Source organism: Lynx rufus, unplaced genomic scaffold, assembly GCF_022079265.1.
Source record: "Lynx rufus isolate CCGP_SWC_20201006 ecotype Redwood Valley unplaced genomic scaffold, mLynRuf1.p SCAF_5, whole genome shotgun sequence".
In the NCBI taxonomy this organism is placed as follows: Eukaryota; Metazoa; Chordata; class Mammalia; order Carnivora; family Felidae; genus Lynx; species Lynx rufus.
Window position 1 is genome coordinate 45637382 of NW_025814867.1, and position 22417 is coordinate 45659798.

At 41.1% G+C, this 22417-nt stretch overlaps 1 protein-coding gene across 1 annotated transcript in view; it reads left to right on the forward strand.

Moving 5' to 3' along the window:
* Positions 1 to 22417, forward strand: part of MED12L (mediator complex subunit 12L) — a 336181-nt gene that overhangs the window by 67323 nt on the left and 246441 nt on the right. Inside the window, exons 7-12 of the mRNA XM_047100061.1 lie at positions 1244 to 1413; positions 3818 to 3928; positions 5166 to 5435; positions 9340 to 9489; positions 10251 to 10350; positions 10668 to 10804. Coding sequence (XP_046956017.1) covers positions 1244 to 1413; positions 3818 to 3928; positions 5166 to 5435; positions 9340 to 9489; positions 10251 to 10350; positions 10668 to 10804 — 938 coding nt within the window. The remainder of the gene's footprint in view (positions 1 to 1243; positions 1414 to 3817; positions 3929 to 5165; positions 5436 to 9339; positions 9490 to 10250; positions 10351 to 10667; positions 10805 to 22417) is intronic.

Sequence of the window (22417 nt, forward strand, 5' to 3'; positions counted from 1 at the left end):
TAATTACTACAGTTTAACACGTGCATCTGAAAATTTTAAATAAGACACAATGAGAATAAGTTGTTTAGACCAAAACTTAACAGTAGTTCTCTCTGGACTATTGTCAAGTACTTTTAACAGTACTTAAAAAATAAAAACAAAGCCCTCAGTCCCCAACAGATGTTTAGTTTCTGCTCCTACTTTTGTCAAGATAGGTTCCTTTAAAAATAAGGCGGGAGAGCCAATTGCCTGGATAATGGGAAAACAGCATTGTGTGGTAACGTTTCAGTAGGGTGGTTTCTTCTGAAATGCTGTTTCACTAATCCTTGGGGAAATTTGGCTGTGAGCATGCAATTATTACATTTTTATCCATAGAATGGGCTAAAGTTGGCATCACATCCCTCACGGTTGCCAGAGGCAACACACTGATTTAATTTGTGCCCCTCTGGCAGACATTTTTGAATAATTTTAGTGTTTTTTTTTTGTTGTTGTTTTTTTTTTTGTTTTTTTTTTGTAATGGTACTTTTCCTATTTCCTTTCTGTACTCCTACCTTTTGTTGCTCACTACTCTTTCTGATTGAGTTCTGAGGCATCCTGTGTTGGTTGTGGAGCGGAGACTAATTGAAGGTCCAGATGGCTGTCCAAGAGGCAGCCGCGCTTGTGTTTGTGGCAGGTGCGGGGAGGGGGAGAGTGCAGGTCGAATGCTGTGAAGGGCCAGCCCACGGCGAATGCCACTCCTCTTACAGACTGATGAAAACAAAACAGATCTTAATGAGGCATGTTAGAAATCCAACTTGGAGCCTGAAAAATCTACCTTAAGACTTGCATTTGAAGGGTTTTGAATTCTTCAGTAGAATTGAAATTTCTTGAAGTACTCACCTCCACAGTTCTATTTCCTGCTTGTGGCTTTTTGTATGCAAAAAAATCTTTTATGCTCCTGGAGCATCACTAAATGCACATAACTCAAGTGTGGGCAACTCTTCTCCTAGCTTAGGGGTCACAGAGGCGCAAGGGGAGAGCCGTCCTTTCCACCCAAGAGCTGGCCAACATTCCTACTAGGTCTGGCCACGTTGCATTACTTAAAGGCTCTGGGGTGGTTGTACTTCTTCGCACAGTGCTTGCTGTGTCAAAACCACTTTTTTGTAATAGATGTGTGTTTCATATGTACACCCTTAAGATTGTCAGAAAGGGGGAGAAAACATTAATTATTCTCTCCATCTTGTCTGGAAATTAAAACAAATTTTTTTTTTTTTTTTAAATGCAGAGTGGACACAAATATCTACCAGATATCTTCGAGAGCAGCTGGCCAAGATTTCTGACTTTTACCACATGGCTTCCAGCACAAGTGATGGTCCTGTCCCGGTGCCACCAGATGTGGAGCAAGCCATGAAGCAATGGGAATACAACGAAAAGTTGGCATTTCACATGTTCCAGGTAACCTTCCCAAGAACCTCAAGGCTGTCTAGCTTGCTTTTAAGAAGAGAGCAAATACTTTATAGTTTAATTTTTTAGGAGTCAAGTGATATCTTTATATGAACCAATATGTTGAAAGAAAACAGTCTGACATTTCTCACCTTGAGTTGTATTGAAGGTAACACCTTTGCCCTGACATGACAGCTTCTATTGGATATATTGATCTCCAGCTTTCAGTGGTCTTAGCCCTTTTAATGCTGTCAATTACTTTGCCTTTGCTGTATTAAATATAATCCCTGTAAATCTTTTCTTTTGCAAAAATTAAATACATTCAGAAAATATTTGTGTGGGTATTTCCTGTCTCATAGATCTCCATTAGGGCTTAGTTTCTCCATAAGAGGGTCATGTTAATTTGGCTCAGCAGCAGTTTAAAATGTAGTTGGGAGGATGAATAAGGCCGTTGAGGAATGACTGAATCCTCCTCTCCGAGAAGCTGATGTAAATCATATTGACCAGAAGAGGGCACTTGTGCTGTTTTTTGCTTCAGTCTTTATTCCTAGTGAGGAAGAGGGAGAAGTGTATTCAGCTGAAGTTTTATGACTAGCAGAGACTTTGATAACAGAGAACAGATAACTACCTGTTATCTTGACCAAAGAGGAAAGGGGTAAAAAGGATATGTAGTTTCTAAATTTTCCTTTTAGAACTTTATAATTTCCAGACTGTAAAAGAATTTTCCGAAGAGCTCAAAGTGGGAAAAAGCCTGGTCCTTTTGGCAAGTAGCATTGTTAGTTTTAAGGCAGTTGAAACAACTCTTACAAATGCAAGTTCCATTTAGCAGAGGACTCCCTTGGTGCCTGCTCTGAGTTTTTAACGACTTTCACTGGGTGGAGGATTTAGTCTGCATCTTCGAAAAAGTGTGTCAACATGCTTAATGTTTTTGGAAGGATTACTTTGTGTATTGGGAACATTGAAATCAGTATCTCCTTTATAGGAAGCAGGTCCTAAACGGATGAATTTAATTGGGTCACTAATGTTTGAATTTAAAAGTTTAGTATATTTTAATTTGCCATATTCTGAAATGTGAAACTGACTTAGTACATACACCTGCAGATACATGTGCAGAAATAAGGGTGTGGGTATGTACACAGAGGCATCTTGAGGATGGATGTTATGTAGCAGTTGAAAGTCATATTTATGAAGACTCTTTTTTGAACCTTGTACTTGCCATCTCTTATATGTTAAGTACAAAATTCCATTTTATTCATTTCTTTATCAACTTCAAATTCACTGGTCTTAAAATTTTTAGTTGTACTTTTTTGTGACTAACCATTTAACTCTTGGATTTAAGGCATTTTAAAATTTAGAAATTAGCAACCAGTAGATATCTTGATGTCATGCCAGTGTCACTGTTATCTTTTAAATACTGAAGCTATGATTTGTCAGTATATTTTCACACAAATCGCTGATAACCATGATAGTGGACCACTGGTGATAAATAGGTAAGAAAAAGTTGCTAGGAGTAAAGTAGGCATTCATATTAACTACTAAGGTGGTTATCAGAATGACCTTAAAGATACAAGTGTCTTTCCCAGAAAGCGTATCTTTTTGTTTCTATTTTGAAGATTCTTTCATGATGTAGGTCATAATACAAAACTGTAACATGATATTAAATACATACATAGAATATCATAGAAGAATAGTTGGTTTATATGTACGTATGTGTGTGTGTTTATATGAAAGTAGTAAATGAAAATGTTAACAGTGCAAGAGGGGCTAGACCACCTCTGGAACATTTTGGAAATCTGAGGTGTGTTGTTATTTTTAGTGTAGTTATGTTGAACATTTATACATTATTTTATTATAATTTTTTTCATTTGTTAACAGTTAATTAGGCCATTATGTTGATTTTTTTAAGGTTATATTTCATGCATAGGTTATAGCATCTGAAATTCATTTTAGGATAGAGGCAGGGGTTATTGGGAGGGCATTAGACCTAATGGGATTTTCAAATGCTTGCTGAGATGATAGTGTGATGGGGGCTTTTGTTCTGTATAATTATCACCACTGGACAAGTTTCCTCCTGTGACATAAGTTCATACTCCCTGGAAATCTGGACACATGCTTGACATGTCCTCAGAGTCTGAAAGCTTCTGAATTTCCTTTCTCATAGGAATTAATTGTTTTCAATTTAGAATGAAGCAGATTACCAAGAAAAAAAGAAAACCAAAAAACCCACCCCAAACCGATTATACAGAATCACACTGGCACTTTGTTTCGTTTAGAATTTGGGGTGTGGTCAAGGAGACCATACAACACAAATAACAGTAGTAAAATTACGCTTCAGCAAAAGAGTTACAGTGCTCCTTTTTGAATGTGAGTTGGTCTTGCTTTAACGTCATCAGTGTGACTTTCTCTTTCATTGAAGGAAGGAATGCTAGAAAAACATGAATATTTGACATGGATCTTGGATGTGTTAGAGAAGATCAGACCGATGGATGATGACCTTCTTAAACTCTTGTTACCACTCATGCTGCAGGTATAGTACATGTGACCACGAGACAGCTGATTTTATGGGCAAGAAAGGAGTCTGATTAGGATGATTAAGTGTGTAGAGGTGGAAGAGGAAGAACATTATCTTTGGGATAGAAGGGAAAAATGGCTTGATGCTACTCCACATGTATCAGCCATGTTCATAGTTTTTAGCCACGTGTCCTTCTAAAGTATTCTCACCTGCGCTAATGCCGCCCGTCGGTGAGCTAAGCAGACAGCTCTTTACATACTATCTCCCCATTCGCACAGATGTCTGTGAAAACAAAACAAAATCATCTCTTTTTAAGCATTAGAGGATCTTTTATATTCATTTGACATTCTTTGAGCCACTGGGGATAGGAACTTCCTGTTTTAATGATTGCTTTAAGATCTGTTAAAAATTTAGGTTATTTGGTTACGATTTACTTAGAAAACATAAAGTTTTCCTGGAAAGTTAATACATGCATTTGGTCATTTAAGCAATATGAAAGAGTATCTAGTGAAAAGTAATTCTCTTCCTCTCCCTCGTACCCTCCTGGAGACTACACTGTGCGGGTGTCCTGTGTATCCTCCCTGTGATGGTCTGTGCCCATGCTGTCCATTAGAGTAGCCACTAGCCCCAGGTAGCTTTCGAGCCCTCGAGCTATGACAAATGCAATTTGATATGTGCTCTTAGTGTAAACGCACACCAGATTTCACATTTAGTTCAGAAAAGAGTGTATAATGTCTCATGAAATCTTTTTGTGTTGATTCCCTGTTGAAATGATAGTGTTTTGGGTATGATAGGCTAAATAAAATACGTTACTTATTTAATTTTGCCTGTTATTTATTAAAAAAATTTTTTTTAACGTTTATTCATATTTTGAGAGACAGAGTGTGAGTGGGGGAGGGGCAGAGAGAGAGGGAGACAGAATCAGAAGAAGGCTGCAGGCTCTGAAATGACAGCATAGAGCTTGATGTGGGGCTCGAGCTCACAGACTGTGAGATCATGACCTGAGCTGAAGTCGGAAGCTCAACCGACTGAGCCACCCAGGTGCCACTTGCCTGTTATTTTTTTAATGGAAAACTTAAAATTACATATATGGCTTGTGTTGTTTCTATTGGACAGCACTGGTTTCTACAGTACTTGTGAAGTACCCCCCCCCTCCTCCCCTTTCTCTTAATGAAAAAAGTCTTTGTTAAAATAGTTGTTTCACCGAGTAGTATCAGACGTGACTGAAGCCCGTTGTCCTTGTGCTTCTCAGTATTCGGACGAGTTTGTTCAGTCGGCTTACCTGTCTCGTCGTCTTGCCTACTTTTGTGCCCGGCGTCTTGCCTTGCTGCTGAGCGATAGCCCCAGCCTCCTTGCTGCCCACTCGCCCCACATGATGATAGGACCAAACAACTCAAGCATCGGGGCCCCCAGCCCTGGCCCCCCTGGCCCCGTCATGAGTCCCGTGCAGCTGGCCTTCTCAGACTTCCTCTCCTGTGCACAGCATGGCCCCCTGGTTTATGGACTTAGTTGTATGTTGCAGGTAAGTCCCTGGCCCTTGCTGTTTTATGTTAAAATTCAGCGTAGGAGATAATCGAGTTAAGAATTGCCCCTTCAACTTTCACGTCACATTCCAGTTTTTTCCTCATCCAAATAATTTACAGATTGAAGTTTCATGTTTTTATTTTTCTATGTTGGATCAAGCTGAGTGAAGATTTGTTGCTTCTGTGTAGAAGAAAGTTCTTGTAGTTACCTTTTATTATACCATGCAGCACTCTCAATGATAAAATCCTTGAGGGAACCCACAGAATAAGTCTGCTATATTACTTTGCTTTTGGAAAGACATTTTCTCAGTGCAGCATTTTATAGCTTCCTCAGTCCACATCCTAAGTTGGTTGCCATCCTCTCTATTTCTTTAAAATCCAGGTAATTTGTCAGGCTCTGTTGTTCGGCCAAGTATCACTGCTTGTGTGGTCCTTGAACATCCAGTCGCGTGCAGGCCACTGGGCCGATGCTGTCAGGAATGAGATACAGCCCCGTCCTAGAGGAGCTCACAAGTTAGTGTTCAGGTTCCATTTCTGGGGCCCTTAAGGTGTCCTGCTCTTTACTAAGAGGCTTTGGCCTGGCCTTAAAGACATGTTCTCCACTCAGGTAGAGCTTACGGTCTCGTGGGGAAGACAGGCTTGTCAATGGACAGTTTCCATATACTATGGCAAAGGCCAATGGAAGGATGTGCAGGGGACTAAGGGAGTTGAGAAGCGGAACTTGTAGTTCAACCCAGAATTCAGAGAGGCTTTCTGAAGGAAGCAATTCTGACTACTGCATATTATAAGAGTGTTTTTTTAAAAAAAAAGGTGCTAAGAGTATTCTTGGCAGAGGGAGCAGCATGAGAAAAGGGCCAGAGGGTTGATCAGTCATCTTGTGTGCAGGTTGGTATTAATGGAACATCAAATGTAAAGCCTGTTGGGGTGTGGGCATATAAGACTCCCTAGGTGCCTTATGATTGGGATGCGACTGGAGGGTTTTAGGCAGGAAGGTGCCATGGTCAGTTGTGCCGTTGATTTAGATTGTTGTGGCCACAATAGAGGGAGGATTTGTGGGGGTAGCAAGGGAGGGGAAAGAGAGGGAGAGACAAGGCCAAAAAAGTCAGTTTGGGAGAGTCTCGGTAAGTTCACTTTTGGACAGTTTTGGATTATTTGTCCTTTAGCATCTCTAAATAATTTTGTTCCGGAAGTTTTTACATGTCTCATTTTGAAGTTGATGCCAGACATCCAGCCACATGTGTGGATTTGAATCCCTCGGGGACACTTGGCTGACCCAGACCCCAAGAGGGGGTGAGATTACCTGAAGAGTTAGCGGTGAGTGGCGACCTGTGGCCTGAGTGGTGTAGAGGCGGCTGAAGGGCAGTCCACGGAGGGGGCTGTGAAAGTGTGGCCAGACTGGACAGAAAAGGAAGGGGAGAGACTATTGTTATAGAGAGACAAGGACAGCGAGAATAGGAATGCTATTGTTACGATTCTGTTATAATCTTACTAGCATTTATTGTGTTCTAAGCATCGCTCTAAATTGTAACGTGTATTAAGTCACTTACTTCTCAGAACATCCTATGAGATTGGAACCAATATTACTGCTGTAACATGAATGATGAAATGGGGGCATAGGTCACACAGCAAGTAAGTGGCAAAGCTGGAATTCACACCCAGGCAGTCTGGATCCAGGGTCCACACTCTTACCCACCATGCTGAGCTGCTTCTCTAGCTACTGCAGGAAGTTTCCAAAAGGAGATGGTAGTGGGCAGTGCCCCCATATTGGGGAAGTCTGGTAAGAAGATAGCTGGATTGTCTTTGATAAGACGGTGGTCAGTTGCGAAGCCATTGTAAGGCGGGTTGAGGAGTGCTGAAGAACGAGGAGAAATAATGCTACCTGTTCTTTTGAGAGACCTGTCTGTGGAAGGAAAGGAGAGAGATTGCTGCTAAGTGAGTGGAGATTTTTTAAAAGGTTTTGTTTTTGTGATGGTCAGATTTGAACATATTTCTTTTTTTTTTTTAATTTTTTTTAATGTTTGTTTATTTTTGACGGAGAAAGATAGAGCATGAGTGGGGGAGGGGCAGAGAGAGAGGGAAACACAGAATCTGAAACAGGCTCCAGGGTCTGAGCTGTCAGTACAGAGCCTGACGCGGGACTTCAAACTCACGGACCACGAGATCATGACCTGAGCCGAAGTCGGACGCTCAACGGACTGAGCCACCCAGGCGCCCCAGATTTGAACATATTTCTCAGCTGAGATTAAACTAGTAGAGAGTGCAAACAGGAGAAGAGGGGGTGTGTGATAGATCAGTGCCCTGGGTATTGGTGATTTTAAGACCCTGGGTATTGGTGATTTTAAGAACACTGGGAAGAACTCCATGATGGACAGGAGATGAGAACCCCGACCTCCTCACACACAGGAGGAAGGAGACGGGTATGTGGACCATTGGAGACAGATGCAGTAGTGGGGCTCAGGGACTTGACGTTCTTCATATCTGCCACCTGGTTTCCACAGAGATGTCTCCTAGACTTCAGAATCTAGTTTTTGTGATACTCAGTTTTGCATTTTAGAAGAAACATTGCATCCCTTCTCTGACAAGCTCACAGTTTGTTGTTGAGTGGCACAACAACATGATAGTTAAGACTTTTTTTTTTTCTGTAATGTTTATTTTTTATTTTTGAGAGAGAGAGACAGAGTGTAAGTGGGGGAGAGGCAGAGAGAGACAGAGACACAGAATCCGAAGCAGGCTCCAGGCTCTGAACTGTCAGCATAGAGCCCAATGCTAGGCTGAAACTCAACGAGTTGTGAGATCATGACCTGAGCCGAAGTTGGGTGCTTAACCGACTGAGCCACCCAGGTGCCCGAAACCTGTTTTTTAGAATACTCGCAGACCTGATTTTAGCCTCTGCTCTTCCAGTTTCTAATGTAACCTTTAGGCTCTGTTTCCTGTATGTGAGGGGGATGGTGACAGTTCCTATTTGGTGACCACACATGGTTAGGGTTGTGATGATGCAGTGTTCAGTATGGAGCAAGGACTTATTTAAACTGGAGCCATAATATCGACTCTATGTTTAGAAGGCAGAACGATAGCATAGAGGTTCTAGACACGTGTGCTGAAATCAACTTGGCTGGTTATTACTCTCCTCTGTGGCTCCTATTCCTCTGTGGTACAGTGGGGGGAATAACATTACTTACCTCATGGGATCGTTGTGGTCTGTGAGTGAGGGGTCATAGAAGGTGCTTCATGCAAGCTGGTTGAAGAAAAAATGTCTGCAAGGGTGTAACGTAGAGGTAGGCAAGCTATAATCTGTAGGCCAATGCCAGCCAACGAGCTAAGAATATATTTTATATTTCCAGTGAGTTATTAAAACAAAAAGAATATGTGACAAATTATAGGTGACCTGCAAAGCTTAAAGCATTTACTCTCTGGCATTTACTCTCTGGCTTTTTATAGAAAATGTGCCACCCACTGGTCTAGGGTTACTGTCTGTCTAGCATTTATGAAGCTATTTACTGCATTATCTCAGAGATTATTTCATAGATTAAAACAAATTCCTTTTTAGATTTTATAACTTTAGAAATTACACATTCTAATTCCATCTCTCCTTTTTCTAATTGCATGAAAAAATTGTTTTAAGTGACAATTTTTAAGTGATAATTACTGTGTTTTTATTAAGTTTCCTAGGTTCTCTGTGCTGGAATGTTAACTTATGAATTATAATATTACTTAATTTCTCAGTAGCTGTACCACCTCCATTTCAAATTAATAATTCTATTTTAGTTTTGTCTTAAGACTTGAAAAGTTGAGAATGGGTACTTGTAGGAAGCTATAATATAGTTATGATGAGGCCTCATTTTTATTGTTAAGCTGTTATACTTGTTCCTCTTAAATATCTGGATTTTCCTGCTTCATTTCCAGACTGTCACTCTCTGTTGCCCAAGTGCCTTGGTGTGGAATTATTCCACAAACGACAATAAGAGCGCGAACCCAGGCTCGCCCCTGGATCTGCTGCAGGTGGCCCCCTCCAGTCTCCCCATGCCGGGTGGGAACACAGCTTTCAATCAGCAGGTAGACTCTCTGTTACGGTGGTTGGATGGGTGTTTTCACCGAGAGGCGTCACGACACAGCGAGCCGCGTGGGTCTTAGCCTCTCAGATGCTTGGATGCCTGCCCTTCCCAGCCCTGCTCCCCATCTCTCTGAGGGACGTGGGGGGAAGTAGTTAGCCTCTCTGGACCGCAGAAGTTCATCACATTGCCCCCTTCCTCCTTTAGCTCTTGCTGGGCAGCTCTTGCAAAGAGTCCTGCCACCCAGACGGTAATTGTGATGGTGGCTCTCATACATGACACAATTCCCGTAGATGGCAGTCTGTGATACTTAGTAACTGTTTTTATTAGTGCTGGGTTATTTGGTTCAGAGACTTAAGAAATTTAAACCGCGGGACTGTGACTAATGTTGAGAGTAAGATCCCTGTTTTTCACCAAGCAATTTTCTTAAATTCATAAAACATGCCTAGCTATTTTCATACATAGAAGAATGGCTCAAAAATGATACTTGAGAGCTTTCACCTTCCCATAGAGGATATCCTAAAAAATTTTTACTTGTAAAGCAAGCATTTATTTTTTGTGAGTGTTTGTTATTGACAACTGGCATTGAATCACCCCTCGTAAATTTTAAAATGCGCTTCTTGGACAACAGGCTAAATTTGTTACGGTGCAGTCACGATTGTAGTTCCCTGTAGGATGCTCTGCTCATGTGGAAAAACGTGACGTGACTTAGACAGCCACTGTGGCTTTCCAGGCATAAGTTAATTAGAAGCGATTATCTTTCAGGTTCGGGCAAGGATTTATGAGGTAGAACAGCAGATAAAACAAAGAGGCCGTGCAGTGGAAGTTCGGTGGTCTTTTGACAAGTGCCAAGAGTCAACAGCAGGTACAGAACCCAAGAGAAGAAGGAGTACTTTTGAATGTGGGACTTGATGCCCTGTTTCTGATTCTTATAACTCAGTCAACGTGTTGGATAAGGATGCTTTTTGACAGAGGCACCTAGTGACTTTTGAGGGCATTCCTCTTTCTGTGCCCTTTAGTTCCTTGCTGTCTAGAATGTCAGGTTTGGTTTTGTTGGCAATTCTCACATGCTGAGAATGACACTTTCTTGAAATTCCTTTTGCCCTACATAATGATGGCTTTGTACTATGCTGTTTGGCTTTGTTTGACCTCTTTAACTGCTTGCTTAATTTCCACATCTAGGGGTGACCATTAGTCGGGTTTTGCACACGTTGGAAGTGTTGGATCGACATTGTTTTGACCGAACTGATTCCAGCAATTCAATGGAGACGCTTTATCATAAGATTTTCTGGGCAAACCAAAACAAAGATAACCAAGAGGTAGTTAATATTTTTCTTCTTTTCATTTAAATTTTCTCAGCATATTTTCTCTTTTTTTTCATTCAGTAAATTCTGGTGAAGTCTTTTCTATGAAGTGTAATAACTTATGAAGGGGTCTACACCCTGAAATCATTTTATTGTTGGACTAAAATGCCCCCAAATTATTAAAAAAGAATGTCCATTGGGCTTATTTACTTAGGTATAGTTACTGGAAAGACTTTTCTTGGCCCTTTTATTATCACTCCCCATCATTTTAGTTTTAGCAGAATATTCTTTATCTGGTGATTGGACTTTATATAATGGTTTAACTTTAACTTTGGGGTAATATATTTTAATATTTAGAGCAGTGAATGGATACTGTGATCATATTTTTAAAAAAAAACCCGTATTAGGATTCTCCAAACAGAGCTAACCAAGAAAAAAAACTGTGTGTGTGTGTGTGTACATATATTTACATACATATATATAAAAGTGAAAAGTATTTATTTTAAGGAATTGGCTCATAGGATTCTGGGAGCAGACGTGTCTGGAATGTAAAGGACAGGCCAATAGGCTTGGGACCCTAGGGAGAATTGATGTTGCAGCCTTGAGTCTGAAGTCAGTCTGGAAGCAGAATTCCTTCTTCCTCAGGGACCTGTCATTTCTCGTAAGGCCTTCAACTAATTGGGTGGGGTCCACCTACCTTATGGAGAATAATCTGCGTTACTTTAAGTTTACTGATTTAAATGTTGTCCACATTTAGAAGAATAACTTCACAGCAACATCTAGACTGAATTTTGACTCCAAAAACTGGGTACCACGGACTAGCTGAATTCACACATAAAATTTATCATCACAGACAATTATTATTTTAGGCTTTCTTAGAGTAGATTGTTTCATTATTGAACTGTCTATAAACAAAGGTTTTCCAGTTTTTTCCCCCCTCAACCTTATTTTGGGAGAATGAAGAAGTTTGTCTTATTTTTACAATGGAGAGCACCCATGGTATGTCCAGGTTGTGCTAGGCACCAGGAACAGAGAGGTAAGTTTTAAGACATGGTACCTACCTTCAAAGAACACCTTAGTCAACTGATTACTATTATCTTTGATTTCCATACTAGCTTTTGGGAATGCATATGTGGAAAGGAGAGATTAGACAGTGGAAACAAAAACCCCCAGACTTTCCTTATATACCTTTATGTGAACCTGATGTGAACCTGTTCTAGGTTATTCCTCTTTCTGGAATAATTTGTGTCATCCCCTGGCTTCTTGAAGATAAGGTTCAAGTTCACTGCTGCCAAGTAGGCTATTGGAATGTTGAGTGAGGTAGACTGAGTATATGTTCTTTTTCTTTTCTTTTTTTTTTTTTTTACATTTATTTTTGAGAGGCAGAAAGAGCACAAGTGGGGGAGGGGCAGAGAAGAAGGAAACACAGAATCCGAAGCAGGCTCCAGGCTCTGAGCTGACAGCATAGAGCCCGATGCGGGGCTCAAACTCAGAAACCATGAGATCGTGACCTGAGCCTAAGCCAGTCGCTTAACCGACTGAGCCACTCAGGCGCCCCGAGTGAATTTCTAATTCATTGTGAAGTCTCAGTGGCAATGCTTCATTCGGTGCTTCTGTGGAGCACACGGATTATAAAAGTCTGCATAATATTCTGCTTATTGACACAGGTTAGAGTATTACTGTGTTCTTTTGGAGTGGAACCCTTAAAGTCTATTTGTAATAAAGACTTAGGTAAAAGGTTGCAAGAGTACTAAGGTTTTCAATACGTAAACTAAGATACGTGGAAGGAAAATAGGGATACCTAAAATTCAAGGTGTCCTTTTGGACTGCTAAGCTTTCTGCACTGAGAGTTGAGTAAAGACTGCATTGTTCCCTTGTGAGCATTTTAGCTGTACCCAAACCCCTTGAGTTTTGTGGTTAGCTTGACTCTACAACTTTATAGTGAATGAACTGGCCAACTTCAGAATTGCATGCCTCATTCATCCACAGAGACTAAAGTTATTCACTAGCACTCTTAAGAGATCATGGTACATCTCTTACCAAGGGCAGAAATTACGTTTTGTATTTTTGAATAAAATCACTCTGTAAGCTCTCTAAAACACGGTTGTCTCCAGTGAGCAACGTCTCCACCCAGGATGCTGAGAGGTGCTTGCCACTAGAGGGCGACATGTGCTCAGGGTTGAGGGTTTTGTGTGTTCCACTGACATACTTCATTGGAAGGAATGTCACAATGTTGCCCATTTAGGAGTAATTACATTGAATGTTGAATCAACTATGGAAAGGTGTGTTGTGAGTGAGTGGTTGCTTTGTGGTTATCACACTCTTTTAGGAGTAATACACACATTACATTTTAAACCTGTAATTCAGACTGGTCACCTTTTCTTAGTAATCTATCAGAAGAACTAGGTAGATCCTGTTAATTTAACATTAGAATGATTTTTAAACATTAAAATATTGACATTTACATATTTAACATTAATTATTTAACCTTAAATTTTAATTAAATTAATTTTTATTTTGGCATCTGTTTGTGTGTTTCAAGGTATGTGTGTATATGCAGGCAGATGACAGTGTTTCATCTGTTTACTCTTCACCAAGGTCTATTATTTTCTTGACACCCGAGTCACTTTATATATTCCGAGTCACTTTATATTCCGAGTCCTGGAATTCATGTATGAGCTGTGGAGTTGTATTAACTGTGATCAGCTGTGTGACCTTGAACAAGTTACTTGTAGGCTTTGTGCCTTAGTACCTTTACATATTAAGTTGGCATAGAGCATTCGCCTTGTCTGCCTCTAAGGGGACATGAGCACTTTGAGATTCATGAAACATTCTATAAATATGTTAGAAATGTTGCTGTTAATGATAATAGAACAATAATTATTAGTAGGTTACGATTATATTGGAAGAACCAGGATGATGAAACTCTAATTTTCTGATTAGAAGGAGTTGTATAAAGTGGCGTGGTTAGGATTCAAAAACATGTCTCACTTCTTGAAAATGTGTTTCCCCTTTTTTGTTTTCATAATTTGTGTTAGGACTTAGCATGAAAGATAATATAAGAAGGGACCAGTCTCTGTAGTTGCAAAGAGCTTGAGGTTTACTTTTGCTGAAGTTGTATTTAGGCAGGCCTGGGCCCTGGATTGCACATCCTGGTTTCCCATATCTGCTTAGGCAACTTGAACTTCAGCCTCCTTGATTCCTTTTTCTCTGGAACTGCTAAAAGGAAATCTAGTTCTTTCCACTTTCTTGCAGGGAGGGGAGGAGCAGCTGTACAGATGGGATGCAGAGTCTGAAGTTCAGATTTGCGTGTCTAAGTAGTCTCAGTATTTGGCCAAAGCCCACTGAAAACCGTAGTGCATGGGATGAAGGCATTTGAGGATTTCGTCCTGCCCTGTGGTTAGACTGCGGTCACGAGAGTGAGAGTGTGCTCCACGATGGGCTGTGCTAGGGCTGTGGCATGCTTCCGCTCATTCTACAGGCACTGCATTATTCCCGTACCCACGCCTTCCCTTCTGCCCCCCATATCCTCAGCTGCTGCTTCTGTGTTAGGGCTTGGCAACTGTTGTAAGAGAAGCACAAATATAAACCTCAACCCCCTCAGTGTTTGCTTATTCTAGATTTATGCTACTTGATTTTCCATTCAGTGTAGTGTGAGATAGAAAACGTTAAGTGCTTACTTAGGACAGGGCTCAGAGACTCGTGTTGCACAGTGGCCAGGCAGGTGGTGCAAATGAATGGTAGGCTGTTGCATCCAGGGCCCCTGGCACGTGACTGGGGAGGGGGCATGCCCTTTCTAAGTAGAGTGGCCTGTCTCAGATTCTCCTTGGGAATGTAGACCCACTGTTTGATCCTTCAACATTTCTGGAGAAGATGTATATCAAGATTTACAAACTCTCCCAATTAAGAAAAATTTTTTTTAATGTTTATTTATTTTTGAGAGACAGAGACAGAGCACAAGTGGGGGAGGGTCAGAGAGAGAGAGGGAGACACAGAATCTGAAGCAGGCTCCAGGCTCCGAGCTGTCAGCACAGAGCCTGACGTGGGGCTCGGGCTCACAAACCATGAGATCGTGACCTCAGCTGAAGTCGGATGCTCAGTCGACTGAGCCACCCAGGTGCCCCTCAAACTCTCCCAATTTTAAAACACTTTGCAGGCCAAGCTGCATGTCTCTTGTCCATGTTTGCCCACATGACTTTCACTCTGCAACTCCTGGTGACTGTTTTGTACACCATTTGCTGACTGATTTGCCTGTTTAACATTTCAGAACCATTTCTACTCTGGCTGATGGGGGCAGAGAGGCCGGTGCCACACGAGGGACTGTTGTTGGGGATGGGGGGGGGGAACCTTCTGATTCCAAGTCCTGACTGAGCCTGTCACTTGCAGCCTTAGGCGAGATCCACATTGCTGACCTGAAGGCCGAGGGTGAGGTGCCCCTCAGCTTCACACAGCACCCAGACCGCTTCCTTCCTCTTGGCTTCTTTCCCCGTTTATGTGGGGTGTGAAGGGAGAACCAGCTGCATCGTTGGCTCCCCCAGGGACACGGATAGAAGGGAAAGTCTGAAGATGACGGGAAGAGCTGCCTTTTCACTTCTCTCTTTGGTGCCCAAGGAAGCAAGCTTTCTCCTGAGTAATGAAAAGGCCTGAGTGGCGGTGGAGGCATGTGCACTTCCTCTTGCCCTGCTGTGAAAACAAACCGTCACACGCCAAAACCCGAGAATCTGCATGTTTGCTGTTCCTTTCCTGCTCAGAATAGTCAGGAAGCACTCTGAATAGGTGTGTTGAGTTCCTCCTGATTTCTTTGAAAGGCCTAGGCCCAGAGTCCAGAGCGGCTGTCTTACCCCTGGCACAGGCCTCCGGGGCCGCACCGGCCTTTGTATCAGTGTGGCTGAAGAACTCCCACCATCATGCAAAAGAAAATCTTGGTTTCTGTCCTTGCTGGCCACGTTCCATGTTCTTCTTCCTGCAAGTCTGTAGCCCCACAGGTCAGGGTCTGTGTTCCTTTTGCTCACCAGCAGCACATCACCAGTGTCTAACACCATGCCTGGGGCCCAACAGGTCCTCAGGAAGCATTTACTGAATTTGTTTTTTAGGGGCTCGCTTAAAAGCTGCTGGGACAGTGAACTGGAAAGAAAGCCTCTGTAAGATTGGGTTTGGAAGGGTAGGGGTGAGTGCTGTAATCTGTTAGCTCTAACGATGGTACAGGTTCAGATGCGCAAGAAAATATGTGAATGTGGAGGGAGGAGCGTGGCCAACGGAAGAGTTCTCAGGTGTAAAATCGTCAAGTCGGTGCATTTCTTTTGTGGTATTTGGACAATTCACTTACTCTTGATGAGTAAGAGTAAATTTCCCCATTTTTAAAAAGGGCATTCTATCTCTTGATGGTGTGAGAATGATAAAACACTGAAAGGTTAATGGTGCCTTGCACATGGATGGGTACTGAGTAAACTTTAGCTGCTGTTATAACTGACTCATGTATGTAGGGAGGCAGTTAAACCCTGGAGACATGGAGGGAATATGGTTCCTTGGGACCACTGTGGGGACACACACACACACACACACACACACAACTATCCATCACACAGTCCATTCATCCATAAAGCACAGCCAGGATCCATCAGGCTTTTTATATTTGATTTTTACCAAGACTTTACTCACAGTAGGGAAGCAGTCAGATGGGACTGGCCAACCCAAGGCGAGGTGGCTGCAGTACCACCAGGTAGGAAAGGAGATGATGCTCATTTCAATGCTTAGGGGTTTTTGGTTTTTGTTTTTTTGTTGTTGTTGTTAGTGTTTTGTTCTTTCTTTCTGTCTGTCTATCTTTCTGTCTTTCTTTTCTTTCTTTCTTTCTTTCTTTCTGTCTTTCTGTCTTTCTGTCTTTCTGTCTTTCTGTCTTTCTGTCTTTAGAAAAAGTCACTTTTAAAAATTAAGGCTCAGGGGGCGCCTGGGTGGCTCAGTTGGTTAAGCATCCGACTTCAGCTTAGGTCACGATCTCGCAGTTTGTGAGTTCGAGCCCCGCATTGGGCTCTGTGCTGACAGCTCAGAGCCTGGAGCCTGCTTCGGATTCTGTGTCTCCCCCTCTGTCTACCCCTCCCCTGCTCACACTCTGTGTCTCTCGGTCTCAATAATAAATAAATGTTAAATTTTTTTTTTTTTTTAAATGAAGGCTCCAGATAACAAAGTCAAATGTGGCAAAAGTCAAGCCAACACGGAAGGCACATCTGGCTGACTTCCTGCTGAGATGTGTGTGCCGAATTTTAGAATTGAGGATGCTGATCACAGCCCTGTCTGAGCACGTTGTACTGTGGAAGTCACACAGTTTCCTACTGGTTGCTCTTAGAGCTACCACTTTCTTCTTTCTTCAAGTAAATCCATTAATCAAAGGGCAATTATGTTAACATAGTGGGGGGGTGGCATGCACAGACATTTAGACTTTGCTGTTACTGATAAAGAGGGTAATGAATCCATTTAGAGTGTGGTAGGCCTCTTGGATTAGATTGTTTTTGAGCCTGTGTACCAGTCTTTTTTCTTCAGACTTTTTCCGAGTACGTCTTAAGCACTAGGCCTGTTTTAAGTGTATTGTGTCATCTCATTTATTTTTTCCTTGGCCAGTGAGACACATGTGAAACAAAAAAAATTTTAATTCTTACATTACAGATGAGGAAACCAAAGCATAGAGCAGATGAGTGAATTGTCCAAGCTAGTGCCCAACTCACTGGTGGGGAAATAGGGATTGAGATCCTAAATGGTTCCAGAGCCCAACTGTTAACTAATACATTCTTTTTTTTTTTTTTTTTTCTAGCAAGCATATGTGCATGCATTGGGAAGGGGCAAAGGGAGAGGGAGAATCTTAAGCAGTCTGCATGCCCAGCACAGGACCTGACATGGGGCCCAACATGGGGCTGGATCTCACAAATCTCACAACTGAGATTATGACCTGAGCCTAAATCAGGAGTCGAATACTTAACTGACTGAGCCACCCAGGTGCCCTGCCCTTTAATTAGCACATTCTGTTCCTTGTACCACTTTAAAAAACTCATTTAATTCAGGTAATTCTAGTTGAATAAACAAGTGTCAGATGAAATTTTGGAAAAAGGAGGGAAAAAAAAACCTTTCTAATTGCCACAAACAGTTTTCATATTAATATTGGCATATTTGTTTGCAGGAACAATCTTTGGTTTTTAAAAGTGTGACAGCTTCAACAGAGTAAACAACATTTATGTTAGAAAATGCCAATATTCAAGTTGAGAAAGCTGACCCTTAGAGTATATCATACAACCTTGAGGTTGATTCAGACTTGGATTTGAGTCCTGGCTTTGCTGTCGAGTAGCTGGGTGGTCTCAGGCTAGTTCCTTGTTCCCTCAGTGTCATTCTCACTGCACAATGGCCTTACTACTAGAATCCAGTTCATTTGGTCCCATAGGGTACCACCTAGTAAATGTCAGTTGTTACGTTCATGGCTGGATCACTTTGATTGTCAAGTGGGTTGAACCTAGTACCATGTTTTAGAAATTTATTGTCCTCCTTCTCATCTGTAGGTTCCTTTCCTTTTTCGTAAGAGGCAAGCCATAAAGCTTACTGCCCTCTACAGTCATGACTTTTGGATATTAATTCACTATGAGAGACCTGACACTTTTCAAAGACTTTTGGAGGGATTTACTTTATAATTCACCTCCTGTGTGACTTCTGTTATCATGCAATTACATAGTTCTCAAAACTCTATTTTTTTTCCGTTAGTATTTAAATGTTGATGATTTAACTGAAGAATAGCAAATTCATTTCTTGGTACAGTGCAGATTAATGACAGCTGATTTATATGCTCAGAGGAGTTGTTTTAATTTTGTTTTCTTAACCTACTACCTTCTCAGAGCTCAGAGCTGTGTTATTTTTAATTGCTGCTTGAAAAAAGAAAAAAGTCCTTTTTGCTGTTATAGTATATGTTTTGTTTCTTAGATGTCTTAAAACCTAATGACTATCAACTTTGATTCTAAGGATGAGAGCCTAGGAGAACCTGCCTTTTTTCCTCATCAAAAACCAGCCATCTCTGGGGCGCCTGGGTGGCGCAGTCGGTTAAGCGTCCGACTTCAGCCAGGTCACGATCTCGCGGTCCGTGAGTTCGAGCCCCACGTCGGGCTCTGGGCTGACGGCTCAGAGCCTGGAGCCTGTTTCCGATTCTATGTCTCCCTCTCTCTCTGCCCCTCCCCCGTTCATGCTCTGTCTCTCTCTGTCCCAAAAAAATAAATAAACGTTGAAAAAAAAAATTTTTAAAAAAACCAGCCATCTCAAATATCTTTTGGAAATGTACATAGGGAATCATTCATATTCGTATTTATGAAGATTTTTCACAAGTGAATACTATTTATATTTAAGTCTTCTGGGTTTGTGGTTAATAGGCCTAGTCTTAGTGCTTTTTATGGTGATTCTGAGTGATCATATACAACAGGCTTATGTTCTGTTAGCAGTTTGGACCACTTTTTAGCTTAATGCAACTCTTGAAATTCTTCCAGATCTTCTTAATGTGCCTCAGGTTGCAAGCCATATGCAATATCACTACTCTGTGTATTATCCCTTGTTGTTTTTTGGTGCCATAATATAACTGTTTTTAATCTAGATATGGCCATTTTGTTTAATGTTGACTAAGAGTGATTAATCACATTTATAAACATGTCCTTTTAGTCTCAGAAAGCTGTTGAAAAGCTTCATTCGGTATATGATCTCAAGTTCTTTTAGTTTGCTGTTGCTTATAGTAATGAGTCATTGGTTTTTCCCATTCCCTTTTGTGGTATTGTTATATAATGAAGGTAGTATATTAAGAAATTTCTTAAAATAGCAGACAGTCTCCAGGATCTTCTAATTTCTAGAGGAAGCCTAGCTCTCAGATGTAGTTATCAATTATTTTCCCTTGTTTGTCTGTTAGAGAAGACTTGTGGTTAGTTTCTATAAACCATTAGGTTATTGAGTGACTGAATAAAAATTGAATTAGGCTTAATCTATCAAGTTTATCTTTTCCAGAAAGGAAAAATATTACCAATCTCCCTGATGATGAGGGCCTTCTTCACATTTCGGATATCTTTATTAGAGATGTGGATAGCACCACTAATGAAGATTATTTGCAACAGAGTTTATAATGATTTCAATATTTTACCACTGTGGGTGTGTCCAAAGTTCGTGAGGCTAATTGAACAATGCTATTATTTGAAGACATTACTGGTTTTGAATTTCGTGTCCATGCATTGTCTTATCTTCATTATAGAAATCATTCTAGTGATTTGCTTTTCATTTTTTTAAAGAAATATTTTTATGTTTTGCTGAAGTATGATATTACAATACAGTGCAGTATGATACACTGTTATTAATTTCAGGTGTCTTGTGAGTTTTGTACACATAGGATGTGATACATTCAAGATATCATCAAGTGCCCTTTAGCCACAGTTTAGACCCTTGTCCCATTCTTCTGCTCAGAACCGGAGTATCTTGGCGCAAGAGCTCCATCTGTGGAGCAGATAGCTTGAGTTTGACTCTTAGGTCTATGACCTAGTAACTTGGAGACGTTTAACAAGTTATATAGCCTTCAGGCCTTAGTTTGCTCAGTCATGGCACGGTAGTGAAAGCATTAGAACAGGGCATACTGTATAGAAAGCAGTCGTTATATATATATATATAAGCAGTAGCCACTGTTCATTTTGGAACATATCCTTTGGATATTTTCCTGGGCATTTGTGTACATATACATGAATGCTTAGTAAAAGGTCAGAGGACATAAATGGATTACGTTCTGCAAACTATTCTGCAGGATTTTCTTCCCTCACGGCTTAATATTGTCTGTTGCTTTTTGCTTGTTTTTGTTCTAGTCATGATACTCAGTCTTTTAATCTAATAAAGTTTTCTAGTTCACTGGGTTGGTGGGGGGAGATAATCATTCTATGCAAACTCTAGTAATGTTGTCATATCCTTTCAAATGTTTATTCCTTCTTCCCATTGGCTAAATCTTCCAGAATGATGCTAAATAATAATGTTGGGACCAGCATCCTTGACTCATTAATTTAGGAATGAAAATACTTCTGGTACTTCACACTTAACCAGCTGGTAGATTGTCAGATACTTTTACCATAGTAAGTACGTGTGTAGGTTGGGGGAGGGGAACAAAGTAAACTCCTCCCACCATCGTCTGCTCTCATCTTAACCTTGTTTTTGCATTGGGTTTCATGTTATACAGAGTTGCTTTTCCTCTATGATGACAAATAACTGTTGAATCTACTATGTGCCAGACACTGTGGTAGATGCTGAAAACAAAACCATGCAAAAGACAAATCTTTGACTTAAAAGAGCATCTGGTCTAGCAAGTATTAGAGGAGGAACAAAGTCTTTGGTAATTCATTCCTGTGATTTCATTTTCTGCATGTCCGTTCAATGACAAGTCTGGCTTATCTCTAGAGTGGTAGAAGTCTGGCTGAAACAGTGGGTGGCAGTGGCTGGTTGGAGTGGAGCTGGGCAGCAGGCTTCGTGGGGTGTGTGTGTGTGTGTGTGTGTGTGTGTGTGTGTGTGTGAGTGAGCCACTTGAGAGATTCCCAGGTAACCGCAGTGCTGCTTGTCCTCACAGGGATCTTGATTCAGTGATGACAGGAGTGGCAGAAAGAATGGACTTTGCAATTAGGCTTCCTAGATCTGCCATTTTAGATCTGTGTTGGCCGTCTTCACCCCAGTTTTCTTATCTGTCAGATGGGAGTAGCGCCACCTACTTCAGAGTTTGTTGTTGAGATTAGAGGTGACGTGTGTGAAACACCCACTGCCCGCTCAGTAAATATTTTCAATTATTACTTCTGCTACTACCTGTGGCTGGAAATTTACAACTGTTAGTATTATTCTGGCCATGATTAACATGTTTTAATTTATGCCATGGCTAGAATTCAGCTTCTTGATGCCCTGGTTTGGTGTTTTTTTTTCTGGCCTTAACTTTGTGTGCCGTGGCTCACTTTCTCTCTATCTGTCTCTCACTCACTCACTCATTCTTCTGTGTCCTGTTTGTCTCTGTGTGGTTGTCGCCTGGGAGGTGCGTGCTATGGACTGTTAAAGTCTTATTCTCTGTTATCAAGTAACATTATGAAAAGCTGTCTGTTACTGCCTCTGAAGACTCTAACTCTCCTTTATAGTGTTCAAGGTGGTAAAGGACTTTCCTGTAGTACCTCTCAGAGGTCTGTCTCCTTTTCCTAATGGATATTTGAAACCAGTAGCTGGAGATCTAATAACCATGAAGCCATGTTGTGACAGATGCATGTTACATGGAAGTGATATTATAGCACAAGAGAGCAGAATATTATGATTTTCTAAGCATCGGGAGTGGAGGAAGAAGAGCCCAGAGAAGCTCGGAGCTCACACAAAAGGCCATTGTATACTGTGGGAGCAAGGTCAAGGTGACTTCCCGAGTTCCTTTGACACACTGTGTTGCTGCACTTAACTTAGTTCATTTCCCAAGATTTATGTTGTGGCAAGAGTTTTATTAATTAGCTGAGTGATCTTGCACAAGCTATTTAACATCTATTTGCCTTGGGTTCCTTATTTGTAAAATGGTGATAAAAATATTAACTAGCTAATAGGTAGGAAAGATTAAAGGAAATAATTCCCGAAACA